At 30.0% G+C, this 19,133-nt stretch overlaps 2 protein-coding genes across 2 annotated transcripts; one reads left to right on the top strand and one right to left on the bottom strand.

Moving 5' to 3' along the window:
- The first annotated feature begins 529 nt into the window (after positions 1 to 529).
- mtSSB (mitochondrial single stranded DNA-binding protein) lies at positions 530 to 5,379 on the top strand. The gene is made up of 4 exons (XM_067047869.1): positions 530 to 702; positions 1,359 to 1,470; positions 3,891 to 4,010; positions 4,839 to 5,379. The coding sequence occupies exons 1-4, from the start codon at positions 688 to 690 to the stop codon at positions 5,048 to 5,050; spliced, it is 459 nt and encodes a 152-aa protein (XP_066903970.1). The 5' UTR covers positions 530 to 687; the 3' UTR covers positions 5,051 to 5,379.
- Positions 5,380 to 9,521: 4,142 nt separating this feature from the next.
- mip40 (Myb-interacting protein 40) lies at positions 9,522 to 18,681 on the bottom strand. The gene is made up of 6 exons (XM_014422987.2): positions 18,483 to 18,681; positions 16,681 to 16,792; positions 16,404 to 16,601; positions 13,652 to 13,841; positions 12,055 to 12,203; positions 9,522 to 9,647 (listed from the first exon to the last, which is right to left on the bottom strand). Exons 1-6 carry the CDS (start codon positions 18,547 to 18,549, stop codon positions 9,623 to 9,625), a joined length of 741 nt encoding a protein of 246 aa, XP_014278473.1. The 5' UTR covers positions 18,550 to 18,681; the 3' UTR covers positions 9,522 to 9,622.
- Between the last annotated feature and the right edge of the window lie 452 nt (positions 18,682 to 19,133).

Raw genomic sequence — 19,133 nt, 5'->3', positions numbered from 1 at the left:
TTGAAGTTTGATCATTCAAAATTTGAAGTGGAGAGGAGGCTGCGAGTGCTACGTACATTTCACTATATTTTTACTGGAAAATACCAAATAAGCTTTCTTTTCATTACGAATCGACAGAGACATTGCACAGGATTACTTACTGTTCCATATTTCATTTACGAATACGCGTTAGTCAGATTAATAGTGATTCAAGTCAGTTTGACTTTTGAATGATGAATACCATTCCGACTGACCGTGTTTGGATCTCTTTACGATTAGTTCATTATTTATATGTTTTACTTTCCTAGCTGCACCTCCCAACCAAATTATTCTTGAAGCAATCATAATAGTTTTCTCAAAATCGCAATTTGGAATATAATGCTTTTGAGAACTGATCTTCGTATTATACTATTTTATAAATAAAAACTAATCATTTAAGAATATCATTTTAAATCATGTCATATCGGACGAAGTTCCGACATTTAAAATTGCAAGCTCAATTTGAAAAAACCTTTGTTAGTTCCTTGTTCTTTGTTTATAACCTTACAATTATAGCTAACAGTAGATACTCAGCAGAAGAACATCTCTATTTAGAACTTTTTAATTTTATTTATTTAATGATATGTTGAATTAGAGATATAATTATGAAGATAATGAATAAGCTTGATTAAATATAAATTGATTATTTCTTTCTTCCAACTGCTAACAATGTTTTCAAAGAGGGTAAATTTATTTTTATTGAGATATTTTGAATAAAGTTTTATTTTTCCCATTGTTTTATTATTTGAACTTAAAAAAACTAAAACTGATCAGGAAAAACTTCGGTTTTATTGCTTTAGCTCATTGACCCTTAAAACTTTAGTGTTGTCATTAATTTTTTTTTCAGATTTATTAGTATTTCTATTTAAAATACGTTTCTAGTACTTCGTTAGATTGAAATGATTAAAATTTGAAGTAGTGATTTTAATATTTGAGTTAAAAAATAATATTTTGTATATACTTTGATGCTGTGGCTTTAGTCATGACTAAAGATAAATTAATGTATTAATTTTCCTGTTTATTTCCTTATAAAGGATTGATCCTGAGACTTCCTTTGGTTGTAGTGCAGCAGTTTATTTTTTAATTTAAATTTTATGGATAATTGGCTATTTTTATTTCAATTGTTGGGTACGATATTTTGGACCTTAAAGTATGAATAACACTTTTATGATACTATGAAAAGATTTTATAAAATTTCTTTAAAATATTTTGTAAAAATTATGTGGTATATTTTAAGATTTTAGTTGTATTATTAATTAAGTTCTGTTCCATATTAAATTCTTAACTTGGCTAATAAAAAGATGATAAAGGACTAAATTTATAAAAATTAACTGTCGTAGGTATTGATTCGATTGGGTGAGAGCTGTAGAGTTAGGAATTGGGCTCCAGCCAGGCTTTTTACAACAAATGAAAAGGAAGAGAAACATTCTCACCAAAGAACATATGAAAAAAGTAATTATATTATGATTATTAGTTAAAATATTCATTGATAAAACTTTTTTTTGTTTCAGTTTTATCCTGGGCATACATTGAAACCCAATTTGTGTAACTTATATTATTTTACGGAATGGCATAAATAGAGGGGCAGCATTGTATAAAATGTGGACTATGCAGATTCTGAAGTCAAAGTAGGGAAAAGGCCTGAGAAAACAAGCCAAGGAACTTAAAAGCCTGATGATCAGATACAGGAGAGTTGTCCTGCAATGAATCCCTGGACAATGTGGCCTTGCTGGAAACGAGAGGGCAGGCTAGCTGGCTAAGGAGGGGACCTTAGGTTTGCAGTTTGACTGCGACCTCAGCCTCGACAAAATAAAAATGCATAATAAAGCTGTCATCAGGCAACGATGGATTAGGAGCCACCCAAATCAAGACGCCGGAGATGCCATCCATCAACTTACACAACGAGGACAAGTCCTCATCTTTCGCCTGCTAATGGGTCACAACCGTCTCAAAGCCCACCCATATTGGCTTCAGTTCTCTCTGCAAATTTAGAGATGGTGGGAAAAATTCCGAGCACATTCTCCAAAGGTGTATGTTTGTTTCTGAGCAAAGGAGACTCATGCTGCCCTGTCTAACTGAGGTGCAGAGAGAGCTCTACGGAAACCTGTTCAGGAGAACCATGGAATTCTTCATTTTAATTGCTGATCTGGCCATCTAAGGGAAGAATGCAGAAGAAGAAGAATATGTGGTTCCCACAGGATTTGCAGATGACTAGGCTGTCTTGGCGTGCAACTAAGGCGCTACAGAAATATTTATAAATAGCCTCAAAACGATGCTCACAGAGATTAGTCTACCTATAAATCCACAGAAAATTGTGGGTCTTCTTTAGATCAAAAGGGAGTTAAAATGAATGATGCTCTTGCTTAAAATTGAGATGTTACTTAAACATCATAAGCAGATAATACCATCAAGTATCTAAGATGTGAGTTCTCGGAAGAACTGGTGTTTAATGTAAAGGTGTTAAAATTATAGAACAACCTAAAAAAATTAGTGAGCTCATGCCATACCTGAAGATCAATGTTGTGAATTAATATTTGTTTTCAGGCCTTATCTACCTTCTTTAGACTGTGACCCTTACCAAGATATGAGAAGATGGTGGGTTTTTTTAGCAAAAAAACAAATAAGTTTTTGTTTATTTGAGTTTTTTCTGACTGCACCCCCCAACCATTTTCTCATATTAATCCACGATTAACCATAAATACTTCCTTATCAAGATACATCTTGCGATATTAGGTTTTGATATTAATATTTGCAGGAATATTAAGGCCAGTATCAGGTTTTCTGCTAAAATCTCTCCAGCAATGTTATACACATCAAGGATTAAGACTTATCCACTGTCAATGAGAAACTCTTCTGTAGTAGTGGTCTATTATTTATTATTATTGTTAACATTGGCACGACAGACCTTAGAGGTCCAAGGCCTTGCACGATGTACTTAGGAAATACATCGCACGTTTTATGATGTAGTTTTCATAGCGTGGGTTCGTCACGTTCCCACGCCTATTTTTGCAAGTTACCACGCTGCTATCCTCACCCCCATAATGGTCCATTACCCAGTAAATATACAATAATGCTGTGGAAAGAATTTGCTAAAAGACTGGCTGTTATCATGGCTACCAAAGTATGAGGCCTCTATGATACTTGCGAGAGAAAATATTGGTATTTGCCATTTGAAAGAACCCCTGAAAGTCAACAGATGTGTGAGAAACATACTCTCAGGGTCAGAATGGGCCAATGTCTTGAAACTAAATATTATTTATTCAGCCTTGTGTGGAGTTCAAGGAACCACAAACCACAGCAAATAGAAGTTGCGTACCTCTTTTGTAAAGGCGGCAGCAAGTCTGAAATACCCTCTTCATTCCGTAAGGTCAATTACGAATTAATGAAGTTCTTTAAAGAAAAGGATTTCACCTGATTCGACAAGGTCTATTGTATTAACACCAACGATTTTGCAGATAGAGTTGTGTTCCCTAAGACTAGAAACAGCACTGATCTTTGATCCGTTGAAGAATAATGACCTTGATCAGGTGAGTGAAATGGAATGGGAAAAATATGGTCTCTATGAGAAATGCTTCCTTTTTCTAAAAGGAAAAAATCCACAAGACCTTCAGAGGGAGGGAGTTCACCATGAAAGACCTCTAGTTTTGATCTTTTAGAACAATTCCAAATAGAAAAAGGAGTTTTTAAAAAAGACCTAAATGTTTGATAATACTTAAAATTGGTAATTAAAGAAATAGATGTCAAATTAAAACTTTTTTTTTAGGTTGTGTCACTATCAAAGTAAAGCAATGCTATGTACTCAGACTTGGAAAATATATTTATTATGTTTTTTTTTTTCAGTTAAACTCACAATAAGTTTATTTTGATTTTAGCTATCAACCAGGTGACTCTATTGGGTAGAGTTGGTAACGATCCTCTTAAAAAAGGGACAACAGAACATACAGCCGTTATCTTCTCTCTTGCAACTCATAACAATTACAAATATGAAACTGGTAATTAGTCCTATTATATTGTTATATTAATGTCATGTAACCTCCTGCTCCAATACAATAGTTTTAGCATTAATTAAATTAGCTTTTGTTGATTAAATTTATCAAATTGAATTTTGGTGTTAATTAATTTTGACAAATATTTCAACTCTCTTATATTTTCGGTATGGGTTTTAAAAATATGAATTTTCCAAAATTAGGTGTTCTTAAATTTTGGTCCAGTTTTTATATCAAATTCATTATATTTTAATCTCCTATGTTGGATATACGCGTTTGCCTCTTGCCGTAAATCCAAGACTAGTACAAATGCTAATATTCATCTGTTGGCAGTTCTAAAATAATGCAAATTTGAAAACAAATGTGTGAATGCAGCATAAATTTTGGCCAACTTGTACCAGTCAATCCAAAATACCCATTCACATGCACAAATTTGCTTAAGTTTGACAAATGTGTAGAGACACCTTTACACACTCTTGTCTAGAAGGTAGATCATTTATTTTATTTTTTTCATTACACAAATTTTAATTTTAGAATATTTCATACTTTAACCATGTGCTATTTGATCACTCTGAAAAATATCACACATGACTACTTCTCACTTTGCACTTTAACTAGCAATGTGCAATATATTATATTAGAAATATAATTTTGAAATATCACAGCTTTTAATTCTAATACAAAGGAATTGTAAATATTAAGCAACTTTGTTAGAAATGTGCATTTTTAATCCTCTTATACTCAGGAATGAAAAATAATTTATGTCAATTTATTTAGTTAAAAAAATTATTCATTAACCATTAATATTATTAGTTTAAAATTTTCATTTAACAGGAGAGTATAAAGAAAAGACAGATTGGCACAAAATATGCGTGTTTAAACCATCTTTGCAGGAATTGGCCTATTCATATTTGCGCAAAGGTATGCGAGTTTATGTAACTGGAAAGATAGGGTATGGATCAGTCATTGATAATGGGGTCACTAAAAACATGACTTCTATTATCGCTGATGATATTATTTTTCTCCATCATGATGGCAGTGGATAATAAATAATTTATGATTTATTACTGTTCATATTCATGTCATCACTGTGTAAGTTTAATAAAATAAAGATGTCTTTGATTTTAGAGAGTATTTTTAAGGTTATGAATTTAGTAAAGGAGATTATTGTTAATAAATTAAATTACTAAATAATAATTGTTTATATTATTAACCAGATATGTTTGTGTGATTTGTTATTCAAATAAAGTAGTCCTTTTTTAATGTTTATAGGTTAAGCTGTTGATGCAATTATGTGTGATACAGATCTGTTGTGTTTGTTTATTTGTATTGTTAGTTTGCTTTTTTATTAAATATAATGTGCTTGATTTACGGAGTTAAGCTTTGGGGCTCCACTAAACCATCAAATTCCTATCATATTTCATCCTTTCAATCTAAAATCCTTAATGGTCCTTACTTTTTCATGAATAAAGTCATCCATCAGGACCTCAATGCTCCATATGATGCAGATTTGGACAGAAGCAGTTACCAATCCTATGATAAATCCCGAACCACCGAAACCCATTTGTTTTTAACATTGCTTCGTCTTCATTACCTGATAATCCTCTAAAGGGGGTTTGAAAAGAAGATTGCCTTGAGATGCTTTACTCTAGAAATATTATTGGAGGTCTACCAAAGGGAATTTCCTCAACATTCTCTTAAAAAATCAAATTTCTTAAAGATTCTTTCAAAAATTTATAAAATCACCCTTAAAAAATCTGGTGATGTAAAAAACTTATATTCAGAAAAAAAAAAATGAGTTACCATTTTTTACACATGAACACTTCAATTTATGAAATCAACCTTGAAAAAGCCGGTGATACAAAGAACTTGCATTCTTAAAAAAGTTCAGTTTCCGTGTTTTATGACCAACACCTTAATTCATATATTTCAGGATCCACTGAGTCGAGAAAAAATATTGATATTTTATATAAACTAATGAACCATTTGATTATTTCATATCTAACATACATCCATTACCTTCCTTCTTTATTTCTGAGATACTTCTTTAAAATCTAATTAAATTTTTAGAATTTAAAATTCTAAAGAAACACACACACTAAACACAAATGTCCTTATGCTTTATTAAGTTATTCATAGTTTTTTGTTTCAAAAAGCCATTTACATTTACTATCTCTTACATATATCGTAATAAGAAAAATTTCAAATCTGAGTTATTAATCCAAGCAGAAGGATATCATCTTTGTTTTAAAAACCATCAAATAAAGGATTTCAGCTGAGTGTATCTGCTTCCATATTATCCTTACCCTGTGAATATCTAATTGTTAAATCAAACTGAAAAATAATATACGATTGCCTAACTCTTCATCTATCTCTGTTTTCATTTAAAAATTTTATTAGGGCACATGTTCAGATATAACTACGAATTTGCAACCAATATCCTTTTAGGAATATATTTCTTTCCTGAAGTTGAGCTGTAATGCTGAGGAATACATAATGTGATCTTTGCCCATGGCAATTTGGTTGTACGATATATAGATCAAGCAATCTATCATACGAGAAGATAGCGACAGTCAAAGATTGTGTTCTGGATGCCTCGGCCTTTAATGTTGAAGGAATTTAAATAATTTGTTATAGTACAGAAGTTATAAAGCATATATTGATGAATTAATGAAATTAAATTACATCCAAAGTTCTTATTAAAATAATTACAAAAAAATATATTTCAATTGTAGTGATATATAATTCTTATTAATTTTTTTGTAAAATATTCTTAATTCAATAAATCTGAATTGTTATAATTTAAAAAAAACATTTTAACCTCAAAGTGCTGCTCACATAAAAGTAAATATGGTAGAGATGATATGTAAAACTGTTCAGATTATATATTATTATATAAGTATAATAATAAAAGTATTAGTATCAACATTTCACACAATAAGATATCTATAACTATAAATCTATGTATAAATAAGATATCAAATAATTATATACATATCTTGTATCAATTTAACCCTTCCAGTGCTATAAGAGCCATTTGCTGTTGATTATTTATATATAGAAACAATTCTTTCGAATTCACCAAATTTTTAACTGTAAAAATTTAAATTTTGAAACAGTTTATGATTGACAGTTCAAGTATCTGAAGTAATTTGATTTCAGTAACATACGGCTCGCACAGGCTTAGTTTATTAGAAAATTGCCTTAATCACATTTTTAAAAAGAAAATTGTATAAATTTCTAATAAGGATGAAAATGAAAAAAAAAAACATTTTATCAATCTTTATGCATTAGATCCTCAAAGAAGTCTACATAGATTTTTCCTTAGGAATTGAATAGGTTGCCATCAGAAAATATTCCTATCTGAAGTTTAAAGAATTAGACACTTAGAGAAGCCATGCTGGGTTTTTAGTACCTTGAACATAAGGTAAATCATATGAAGATAGTTCAGGGGGAAGTCAATAAAGATACAAAATAGTAAAAATAAACTTATTTATTGGTAACCAAAATTTAGCCCCACTTTATAGGGCTTTGTCAGGACTAAATGAAAACAAGATACAAACATTATAAGATCTGACAAGAAAACTAGAATAAGTACACAAAGAGAGTAACAAATTTATTTTTTTTTTTTTAATGATATTTGTTACTATTTCTATTAAGTATTGTACTACTATTTATTACTCGAGTTCTATATTCACGTATGACTTTACCTATTATTAGTTTCCTATTCATCTATATTTGTATTTTCTTAATTATTTAATTTGTCCCTGATAAAGTGGGTACCCTCAAAAATCTGATGGTCATGTGTGATTCTGACCAAATCACCTCCTTGCACAACCGTTGGTCTATTAACAATACTCTCTTACAATGTACTGTACCCCTGACCCTTCATGGGTTATAGTGGTACAGATTTAATTTAAATTTAATAATTAATTTATATCTTTTAAAAATTTTTGTATAACCTATTACTCCCTATCTACATGTATTGTAATTTTCTTGTCACATCTTATAATGTTTGTAACTTGTTTTATTTAGCCTCGACGAAGCTGGGGAAAGTATGGCAAAACATTGGTTACCATAAAAGTTTTTTTTTTACTTCTCTGTACCTTTATTGACTGCCACACAGGCTATCTTCCTACGAGTAAAAAAAAAAGTTATTCTAATAATTTCAGGTGTTTTAATTAGTAAATATCAATTAAAATGACTAGGAACAGAATCTTTTGGACTGCATTAAATCTACATAATTAATATATCATTATACTATCTATACCACAATAATAAATTTTTAACAGCTAATATTTTAGAAGAAAACTTTTAGAAGCTATAACAATAACTGACACTTAATACAAAACAGACACAAGAAATTTTAAAGGAACATAGAGCTCCTAAATAAATAAAGATAGGTTATGGATCAGTCATTGATAATGAGGTTACCAAAGCAATGACTAAACATATTATTTTTCTTCATCATGATGGCAGTGGATAATAAATAATTTCTGCTATATTACTGTGTAAGTTTAATTTTAATATTGATCAAAATGTTTAAGATAAAAATCTTTTTGACCACATTTAACTCACACCGGTTGAATATGATATTATATAATAATAAATTTTAAATTTAATAATTTAGATAAAAATTTCTAGAATCCATAACAATAACTGAAAATCAATATAATACAATAAATTACAAAACAGAAACAAGAAATCTGAATAGAACATAGAGCTCCTAAATAGATAACTGAAAAGATAGGTTATGGATCAGCCATTGATAACAGTTACCAAAGCAATGACTTCTATTCTATTGTTCCTATAGATTTAATTTTTCTTCATCATGATGGCAGTGGATAGTTACTAATGTATGCTATATTACTGTTTACATTCATATCATCACTATGTATAAAATGCCAAGTTCATGGTTGTATAAATATGAAAATGAGATCATTACGTTTGTATTTGTTAAATCTTGAATTTATGAAAGGGCTAATATTGATACTAATTACCATTTCATTCCGAGATCATAAGAAACCTAAGATTAAAAAAATTAATTCATAATCTATTATCTCAATTAAGTAAATAAGAGATATATTTAAATTCCAAGAAACAATATACTCAATGATTATTAATTAGAAAAAATATTGACTACAAAAAAATTCATTATGCTATAGACAGACTAATAACTTATGCATTTTGTATTTATATTGCACGAAACTGAAGTTTATTCATTTTAACTAAGTTTCTAAGTTAGATATACATATATTGGTTTAACATACAGCAATATATATTCTGAGATACAATGGAAGTTCCCATTAAGCAGAGTTGGGCAACATTGAAACTAATAGCTAAAATCGCCATGGATACGATATTTATTTATCAATGGTTCATTCATGAATAAGGGTCGTATCCATGGCAACTTTAGCTATTAGTTTTTGCTATAGCTAATTTTTGCCCATCTCTGCCATTAAGGACCATAATTTTCAATTCATAATACTTTTAAGCCCTATAATTCATAATAAAACGTTCAATTGACTGTATTCTTTATAGACATTAAAAACAAATTATTTCATACATATATATATAATCCTCCTCCAATCCTCAAATAAATAAAATGCACCACCATTTCAATTTTGAAACTGCCTCTGAGCTCTGAAACAAGCAATAAATTACAATATTAGTCTCATAGAAATTTAAAAAAGTAAATAAATGTAGCAGACAGAAGTGAAACTTCAGATGAAATAAAATAACATATTAAAATTGTATTAATAATGATCAAGTGTTCCCTCTTGTAGTTAAAGGCAGAGAATGTTAGTTCCAGAATAATAATAATTAAATTAGAACACTTATTTCGTAAGTCAATTCCAGCAGAAAAATTTTTATATCATAATAGGAGAAAATAAGACAACAGAAGTTATGCTTCCGTAAGCTCCTACTCTCTTATTACAATATAAAAATTGTTTGACTTGACTGGTGTGGCCGCCCCACCACTGCTGTTCCCTCTTGCGTCACAAAATCAATTTACTTCTGTACAATTTTTTTTTCTGAGTTGTAGAAAGTCAGTAAAGCTTCACTTAAAAAAAAAAAAAAAATAGTTTCTAAAAGTTTTAATCAAAATCATTGAGAATAAACATTGATAATAACAATAGTCCATGTTAAATTATTGATTACCTAGTTAGGTATGATTTTGTTCTTTAATATTCTTTCCTTTTGAATAAACCCATTAGCGCCAAAATTATTGTTGTTATATTGTTTTATTCATAAGCATTCAATTTTGTTGTAATACAAATACAATTAGCTGTACTTGTGGAATTTTGCATGCACTTTTCAAGAGCAAAGATACAGCATATATATGGTAACATATATGTTTATAAGTCTGTAGAGAGCTCAAAACCAAATAAAGCATGATCAAATTACACCAACACTCATGGGCGTACCCAGTGGGGGCAGCTGCTCCCCTCCCCCAGAAGTGAAAAAATTATTAATTCACTAAAATTAATTTTTTTTTCCAAGCAAATACTAATTGTAATAACTAATAAAGCACTGGGACAATTATATATAATTTTATTAAAATTTTGGTTTTATTTCCCTTTTCCGAGCTGAAATGTCACAACCTGATTGACTATGGCTTGTCTCCCTTCTAGTTTTGACCTTGCCAACACTTATAAAATATGGTTAGTAATTGATTTTGAAAAGCTTTCCGAGTAAATAATGCTACTAAAATTAGATATACCCTTCTTGTAAAGATAAGGAGTTCTCGGGTTCCAAAATATAATCAGAAAACAAAAAGAGGTTTTATTTGAATGTACTTGATAAATAAACGTCTGAATTGATACTAAATTAAAGGGGAGGATAGTTTTCCACCCCTGTTTCACTGATTGTTTACAATGTTAAAAGCCATAATGTGTTTCATAAAATTCTAAACTTCATTCCAGTTGCTGTTACCATACAGCAACGCATGGTTCTAATGGCTTAGGTAGACTGACAATATAGAGAATGTCTAGATTTTATATGACCGATGGTTCTAGCAGAATCTAAAACAATTTTTTTTTTTTTTTTTTTTTTAATTTTACCTATAGGTAACGAATTTATTCTAACCAGAGTAGGAACTTGAAGTTTTCATTATATGGGACCATCACAAAATAAACGTCAGACTGTACATGCCAGAATCGAACCGGCACCACTACAGGTTGCTAAAGTGAGGCCTCAACACCGTCAGCCGAAACAGCCTTAAAATTATTGTTATTACCCTCGGGACTGCTAAGACTTCCTACAATATTTTGCTATCCTGGCCCACTGAAATTAATTTATTTTAAAAATTTTCCCCCTATATCTGAACCAAATAAATCTAGATACTCTTACTTATAATAAAGCTGTAAAAATTGAATTTAAGTGTGACTAATAAACAACTTGCACTTATTTTAATATAACAGAAATGCTTTATGATAATTTTAAAGGTTTTAAGTGAAAAATAAACCCATTTTAGAAAATATGGAAAAAGTAAGACATTTTTCATCAATAGAAGTATTCGTAATCTTTAGTTCAACATGGTAAAGTGTGTCAAATGAAGAAATATTTCCTTTTTTTAACATCTTAAAATGATATAATATTTAACATGGCTGAGAGTCTGTCAATAGGTTTGCTAAATAGAAAATGACATCACGCAACAAACCAACTGAACTTTAAACTATTTTGTCTGTTGTCTTTTTGATAGGTTAGTTGCTAGTAGTTCATGTTTGGTTTAGAAATTCATAAAATCTTATAGAATAATGGATAAAAATAATAATCAAGTATTGGGGGAAAAAAAACTAGGAGAGGAAACAAGTGAGAAGGGTGAAAGATGATGTGACAAAGCTTTTTTTATGTCATAAAGATTGCAATATTACAAAACAAGTTACCCAGAAAATTTGATAGGAACTCCTCTGCATTTAACATATAATATGGATTTTAAATTAGGTAGTTTACAATCCTATACTTGTAACATTTCACATGTTAAAACTTTTTCCATTTAACACAATATCATGAATTTCCATAATATTTGTTAGATAAAACCACTTACTTGTTATACATGGCACTGAGAATCGTGATACTCTTCTTGTATCTGCTGTCATTCCTTGTCGATGCCTCCATCCAGCTCTTTCGGACTTTACCCCAGTGAGCCAAGTTATCCTGGAGAATTTCCTCTTTCGATGGAGGCTCCACACCATCCTGTGCAAAATGTATCATAAGATTTGAACACATGAGAATACCCAGGTTATATGAAACAATATGAGATATTATGATCTCTATTAATTTTAATATGTTTTTCTTACATTACTAAAAAAATATCCTGAAAATAAGCCTATGCATCCAAAGGGATAGAATGTTATTGCATATATTATAATACGGGTTAAATTTGAAGCAATTTGATCACAAAATACTAATAAATTATTATCTAGTGTTGAGACTGAAGATACTCATTAATGGCTTGGAATTTTTTTGTCCAAAACTTTGAAACAAAAATCCATCAAAACCTTTATTCTCCTCACTCTTATAATTCATCCATCATCTATTAAATTCTAGAGCTTAACATTTTGTTTTATCCCCTTCCTAGCCATTTCTGGCATAAAAGTACAGCAGCAATGGGATAATGTATTGGGCTTGCGCATGCCATTACTGCCAAAAATAAATATTTTATTTTTAATTGGAAAAGATGGTCGGGTGGTGTGGTCTTCATCAGGTCGAAACGTCGGCATAAATAAAAATTTTTGTTTATTTATGTTGTTCCTTTGCTGACCGCACCCCCCGACCATCTCCTCCAATCAGTAATCTATGGTAAACTATATACACCTCATGATTTATTTTTAAATTATCTTATTATAATTTTAAAATATTAACTCTGATCTAGCCCAACACTTGGGTTTGTACCTTACTGATAAGGTTGCATCATGTCTGTCCGGCACTACAACTAGATCTCCTGGTCTTAGTTTGGGTCAGATTCCTCTTCTTCCGGTAGCTCGCCGATGTTGGGTGGTCAAGCCATTCGCAACTTAAAATGAGCTGGGCCCACCACCTCTCAACTGTATATGATCTCCCTGAGGAAGAGATCGTTATCTTTCATCATACGGGGATGGCGAAGATCCTAGTCTTTCTCAACAACATGGCTAGGTGTTATTGAGGTATGTTACCCTCCTCACTTGGTCTGACCCTAACTCCTCGGATGTCCAGGGTGATTGCTAGATCCCAACTGAATGATTTATAAATGCTCTCTCATAGAAAAGTTTATAAACTGCCTCCTAGACCAAATCCTTTATTATTCATGTGACCTCCTGTAATTCTATACTCAGCTCTATTTGCTAATTCTTGTTTCATTTAAACAACACCTATTCCTTCAATTACTACATAATCAAAGTACCATGTCAATGTAAATAATCTGTATTTAACATTAATTATCAACATAAAATTGTAACTTAATTACCACAATTTTATAAATATCTTGCCCAACAAATAATCATAAAGTATAATAAACTTTAGTAATTATTCTTAGGGGACTTCTGTCCCAAAATAAAATTTATTTTCCATTTCATCACGTTACTGTAGTGATAAAATAGTTTTCAAGAAGTTATCTACAAACCAATATAACAAGAAATAAAGCCAAAAATAAGAAAAAAAGACACCTGTTGCATAGATGTGAATTTACTCTCATACTGAATCAAATCAGGTATTCTCCATTGGAAACAGCCGTCACCGACAGGAGGATCCGGCTGAGGTAACCTGTACGTGTCTCTCACATTGTCAAAGTCGTTCTCATCCTTAGGATATTGGAATCCAGGTTCTTCTTTTATTTCAGTTAATGGTTCTTTTTTACTAAAAACAAATAAATAATAAATAGATAATGATTCTTTCAGAACGGCTACTTTAGCAGGAATTCAAAAGATTTAAATGATTCAGTCATTTGATAAACAACTCATTTAAAAAAGTAAACCTTAGGTTTCATTTTTGGAAAAAATGGGGATTAAGTTCTATCAAAGTAGGTTAATATGATCTCCCAAAAGGCCTCGATACAGTTTATTCTTATTCTCAGTTTCACTAGATTTAGAAGCAGGTAGGAATGAGATATTGAGAAGCTTAGGTAGACAGAGGTATCCAAAGGGCACCACTCTTTCAACATTACCACAATGCTGAAGGGAAATAGTTTCTAGGCATTGTGAAAGAAAATGTTATACTACCAGAGGGCACTTGTCTGCTAATCTAGTAGGTGACAACTATGAGAGGAACGTCCTTAAAACTTCTATGTGTTCGAGAGAAAGGTGGAAGGACATTGATGTAACATCGCAAAAAAATATTTTTTGACCAATTTGAGATATCCTGGTAGAGCCCAGTAAGGACTCAATACAAAAATATCTCGTCTCGACAGGATCTTATACACATCTCAAAGAAACTATTGACATCTAGACGCATTTTAATAGTAAGCTTATTTGGGTTCACCCAAGAGGTATCTTATTGATAATATATAGAATTATTTGGTAATTACACAGTAACACAATTTTATAATTAATTATCTGATCTTGGCCAAAAATCTTGATGAACTTCAAATGTCTTCTAGCTTGAACTGTGTTGTTACAAATTGTTTCTCAAATGACCGATTCAAAATCACAAAAACAATTAAGAATAGATCTCATGTTATAAGAAGATACTGCCTACTACACATTAGATGGAATTCATAATCATCTAAGAGCTTGGTAATGGCTTCAATATGCAAAAATGTGAATTTTTAGACAAAATAAACCAAAAGAATTTAATTTAAACAATTATGAAAATTAGATATACATATAATACATGATACTGATGTATGAGAAAATGCTACAACAAAGAAGACAATCAGTTATTGTTAAAGTCACAGGTGACAAATCAAACAAAAAAAAATTATAAACAAGCAGTACTATCATAAAAATCAGTAAGTTAAAGTTAAAATTTAAATAATTAAATTATTTTTAAAAAATAATAAATTTATAATTTATATTGTAGGAAGATAGTCCGGGTGGCGGTCAATAAAGGTATAAAAAACTATTTGACCTCTGGTCTAAAAGGTTTATTTCCAATTTTGTTTATTATCTATTTTTATTCTAGATTTTACTCTTATTCCCCTTTGTCCATCTTTTGGTATGTACTGTATTTTATATTCCTTTTTTTATCTGTTGTTATTCCTTTTATTATTCTTATTTAATTTTTTGTTTCTTTGTACATCTTTTTAATTTTTCATTTACTTTGTTCATTTATGTTTACATTATTAATTGTGTAATTATTCTTATTTAATTTTTCGTTTTACTGTACATCTTTTTAATTTTTCATTTACTTTGTTCATTTATGTTGGTATTTTTTTTTAGTGCAGATGCCCCTGCAACATGGGGAAAAACATTGGTTAACTATAAATAGTTTTTTATACTATGTTGATAGCTTTATTGACCACCACCTGGACTATTTTCCCACAACCTACTTCATACGGACAACTATCTTCTTCCAATATGTATAATTTATAATTCACATATGGTCAAATCATCTATACATAAAATTTTATCTAGATTTTATTTTTTCAATTGATCTTTAATACTTTCAATTATAAGAGTTAAAGGTTATAGCATTGCAAATAGTTCGGCTGCCTCTTGCACAAGACTTTACTTCCCTCCAACTATCAACTGTTAAAAATAACTTAAAACAGTTACAACTATATAAGGCCAACCAGGGCCCTGTTTCATAATGAAAGCTAATAGTATTAGTTCATAGTACAAGTGTAGAAATTAGTGTGTTAATAATACTAATACTTATTTTTTTCATGATAGGGATGACTATTAGTCTATTAGTAGACTATTAGGAATTAAAGAATACTAAAGTACAAGTTACTGTTGTACAAGTCAGTGTAATTGAATTAAGATAAATCTACAACACTAATAGTATTAAATGAGGAGAAGATGGTTGGGGGTGCGGTCAATGAAAAAGACAAAAAATTTTAATGTCCCGACGTTAAATGTATTTTAATGTGACGACCGCACCCCCAACCATCTTCTCCTCATTTATCATCCATGGTCAACTATCTCTCATAACTAATAGTATTAGTTTGTACTTTATTATGAAACAGGGCCCTATGGCGATACGGCTATATTGGGAATATATTAAAAAAATCTATACAAAACATAAATTTATAAATATGAACTCTCATTTAAGTTATTTCCAGAAACCACACAAATTCTATTATTTGTATAGACTTTAGGTAATTCTTAGAAATAAATGAATAAAAAACAAACTTTTTCTCTGAAAGATTTTGTAAACGGCTGAAAATGAAACAATTGAAGAATTCCAAACATAAGTGAAAAGTGGCTATGAGTTCTTCGGTAATTAAAAATTCAACTTAGCAAACTAATAGTTTCTCACATGCTATATATCTTGCTAGGCTGATTGGCAATCCACGCCCTACAGATTGGGTAGAGAGGTGTATTTTCAGTGAATTGGGCCAAGTCAACACTCCGATCGAACATTTTCATCACAAATGTCTGCTGACATTTATTTGAATTTTCTTCCGGAGGCTTCTCTGTTTGCTGTTTCTTTTTGTGGATATTGATACGCTTCGACCTAAACATATAAATAGCTTAGTGTTAACAAGTTATTTAATGGTTCGAGTAATAAGTTATTGTATTCTATTAGGTTATACTTGGAGGCCCATTGCTCCTCATCACTGATATCGCTCTCTTCATCGCTGTGGGGTAGGAGGTCCTGCAAGGCTCCCTTGAACCTATCTCTTGCAGATATAATTTCATCACCGCCTTAAATAGATGAAAAATAACTTCATAAAAAAAACAAATAAGATTTCAGTAAATAATCTTATATATAATATCAAAAATTAGTTTAAGAGATAAATGTATAAAAAACAAAGGATTCGAACAATGTTAATGTTTTCCTTTTTAACTTTATTTATAAATTCACACCTTATTTCAGATTAAAAAAAAACATGTGTGATATATTACTTTTAGATTTTATTTCATAGGAAGTTTTTTTTCTTTTTATATTAAGATATTGAGGTGAAAATAGACTTCCTTTAGAATATTAACAATAGTCTATATTTACTTGTACAACGTTTTAGGGCGTTTTCCCATCTTCTAATACTATTATTCCTTATAGTCAAATATATCCATTTCTTTTTAGAAATTTAGTTTTCATAATTACAAAAATATAAAACACCATTGTTTAAACAATATCAAGAGTGAATGATATCGTTTAAACAATTGTGTGTTATGTTTTTAATTATTTAACTATGAAGACTAAATTTAAAGAAAGAAATGGATATAATTAGTTATAAAGAATAATATCAGTAGTATTTGGAGAAACACTCCATAAACATAGCGTATTGTTAATATTCTAAAGGAAGACAGATTTCAAGCAAAAAAGTTGGATCCTTGCAATAGAGCATACAATTCTATACAGTTTAATAAAAAGTTTATAGTTTTGGTAACAGGTTTTTACTCCATATATACAGGAATTTAAGAATTAATGCTGATGCTTTAACTATAAGATAAGATCAGACACTGAAATAAGTAAATGATTTTAATCAAAACTATTAATGAATAGAATATGGTCCGGGTGCGGTCAAAAAAACTCAAATAGTAAATAATTATACTATTTTTATTGAGCCAACGTTTCGCCCCACGTTGCAGGACTTCGTCAGGGCTAAAAAAGATACAAACACTTGACATAGTTACAAAAAAACAAAAGTGAAACAACAGGGGTATACAATGAAAAGTAAAATATAATAAGGAAAATTAAAGGTAGTAAACAGTAGATGAAAAGGGTAATAGTAACAGATAGTTAAGAGATAAAATAAGAGCAGAAATATTAAAGAAAGTACAAATTAAGAGATCAAAAAAGAAAAGAATAAAATCAAATGATGAGATGATCTCAAATGATAGAAAAGAATAAAATCAAATGATGAGATGATCTCATCATTTAATATCATTCTTTTCTTTTTTCATCTCTTAATTTGTACTTTCTTTAATATTTCTTCTCTTATTTTATTTCTTATCTATCTGTTACTATTACCCTTTTCATTTACTGTTTACAACCTTTAATTTTCCTTATTATATTTTACTTTTCATTGTATACCCCTGTTGTTCCACTTATGTTTTTTGTTTTTTTTTGTAACTATGTCAAGTGTTTGTATCTTTTTTAGCCCTGACGAAGCCCTGCAATGTGGGGCGAAACGTTGACTCAATAAAAATGGTATAATTATTTACTATTTGAGTTTTATTAACCGCACCCAGACCATATTCCATTTATCTATACACACAGTCAATCATCAATAATCTTCCAAAACTATTAATAATATTTTCTAGATTAATATAAAAATCTTCACTAATTTTGAACTCCCTAAAGACATGAACCTTTTATTAAATTTAAAAAAGTTACTTTAATGTTTATCATTACTTAAATTATGGAAGAAACGGAAATAAATAAACATACTCTGTGGAGATCTGTCTCTAGATTTTACACCTTTAGAAGCACTCCCTAATCTTCTTTTCTTAGCCATTTTTCGAAATTTAAAGATTCCAACAGTCAAAACAATTACTAAGTAACAACTGTCACTTTAACACCTTTAGATAACTCCTTTTAAACTAGGTGCCAAAACTAAACATCCATTAACCTCTTTTCAGTTAGAATTGCCAAAGAGGTACGATTAGAAAAGGAATATTAACACTTAACCCCGCCCACTTTTATTCAATACTGTTTTTTTTTTCAATTGAGAGCGATATCTTATCGAGTCGTTTCATATAAAATGTCAGCTTTCACAGGAAAGGTTATTTAGTTAAAAAGCTTTATAAAATCAAAACATTTTTATTCAAAATATTTAACCTAATTTTCAATGTATTTTCCCCAAATTGTTATTAACTTTTCAATTACAGAACTGAAAAATTAAGGGTTTTGCGAATAAATGTTAAAGTTAGAACATAGGTTTTTGACCTATGAATTATTTAATAAAATTTAACTTTTAAGAAAGACCTTAATGTTCCCTATGTAATCGATTTAGCCCGAACCAGATATCACTCCTTCCGTTATAAACTCTCTAACCACTCAAACCCCCTAGTTTCTAACCTTGCATACTTTCCATTCCTG

Source organism: Halyomorpha halys, unplaced genomic scaffold (assembly GCF_000696795.3).
Source record: "Halyomorpha halys isolate HHAL.00 unplaced genomic scaffold, Hhal_1.1 Scaffold398.1, whole genome shotgun sequence".
NCBI lineage: Eukaryota > Metazoa > Arthropoda > Insecta > Hemiptera > Pentatomidae > Halyomorpha > Halyomorpha halys.
The sequence above is the reverse complement of the archived record's forward strand: the minus strand, read 5'-3'. Positions and strand labels throughout refer to the sequence as shown.

Bases quoted from the DNA above. Each gene is read 5' to 3' on its own strand.
- mtSSB (XM_067047869.1), top strand. The intron at 1,471-3,890 runs GTAATTATATTA...TTTTGATTTTAG, and splicing joins CCAAAGAACATATGAAAAAA to CTATCAACCAGGTGACTCTA. The intron at 4,011-4,838 runs GTAATTAGTCCT...TTCATTTAACAG, and splicing joins CAATTACAAATATGAAACTG to GAGAGTATAAAGAAAAGACA.
- mip40 (XM_014422987.2), bottom strand. From the start codon at position 18,549: ATGGCTAAGAAAAGAAGATTAGGGAGTGCTTCTAAAGGTGTAAAATCT. The intron at 16,793-18,482 runs GTATGTTTATTT...CATCTATTTAAG, and splicing joins TAGAGACAGATCTCCACAGA to GCGGTGATGAAATTATATCT. The intron at 12,204-13,651 runs GTGTCTTTTTTT...CATTTTGCACAG, and splicing joins AATTCACATCTATGCAACAG to GATGGTGTGGAGCCTCCATC.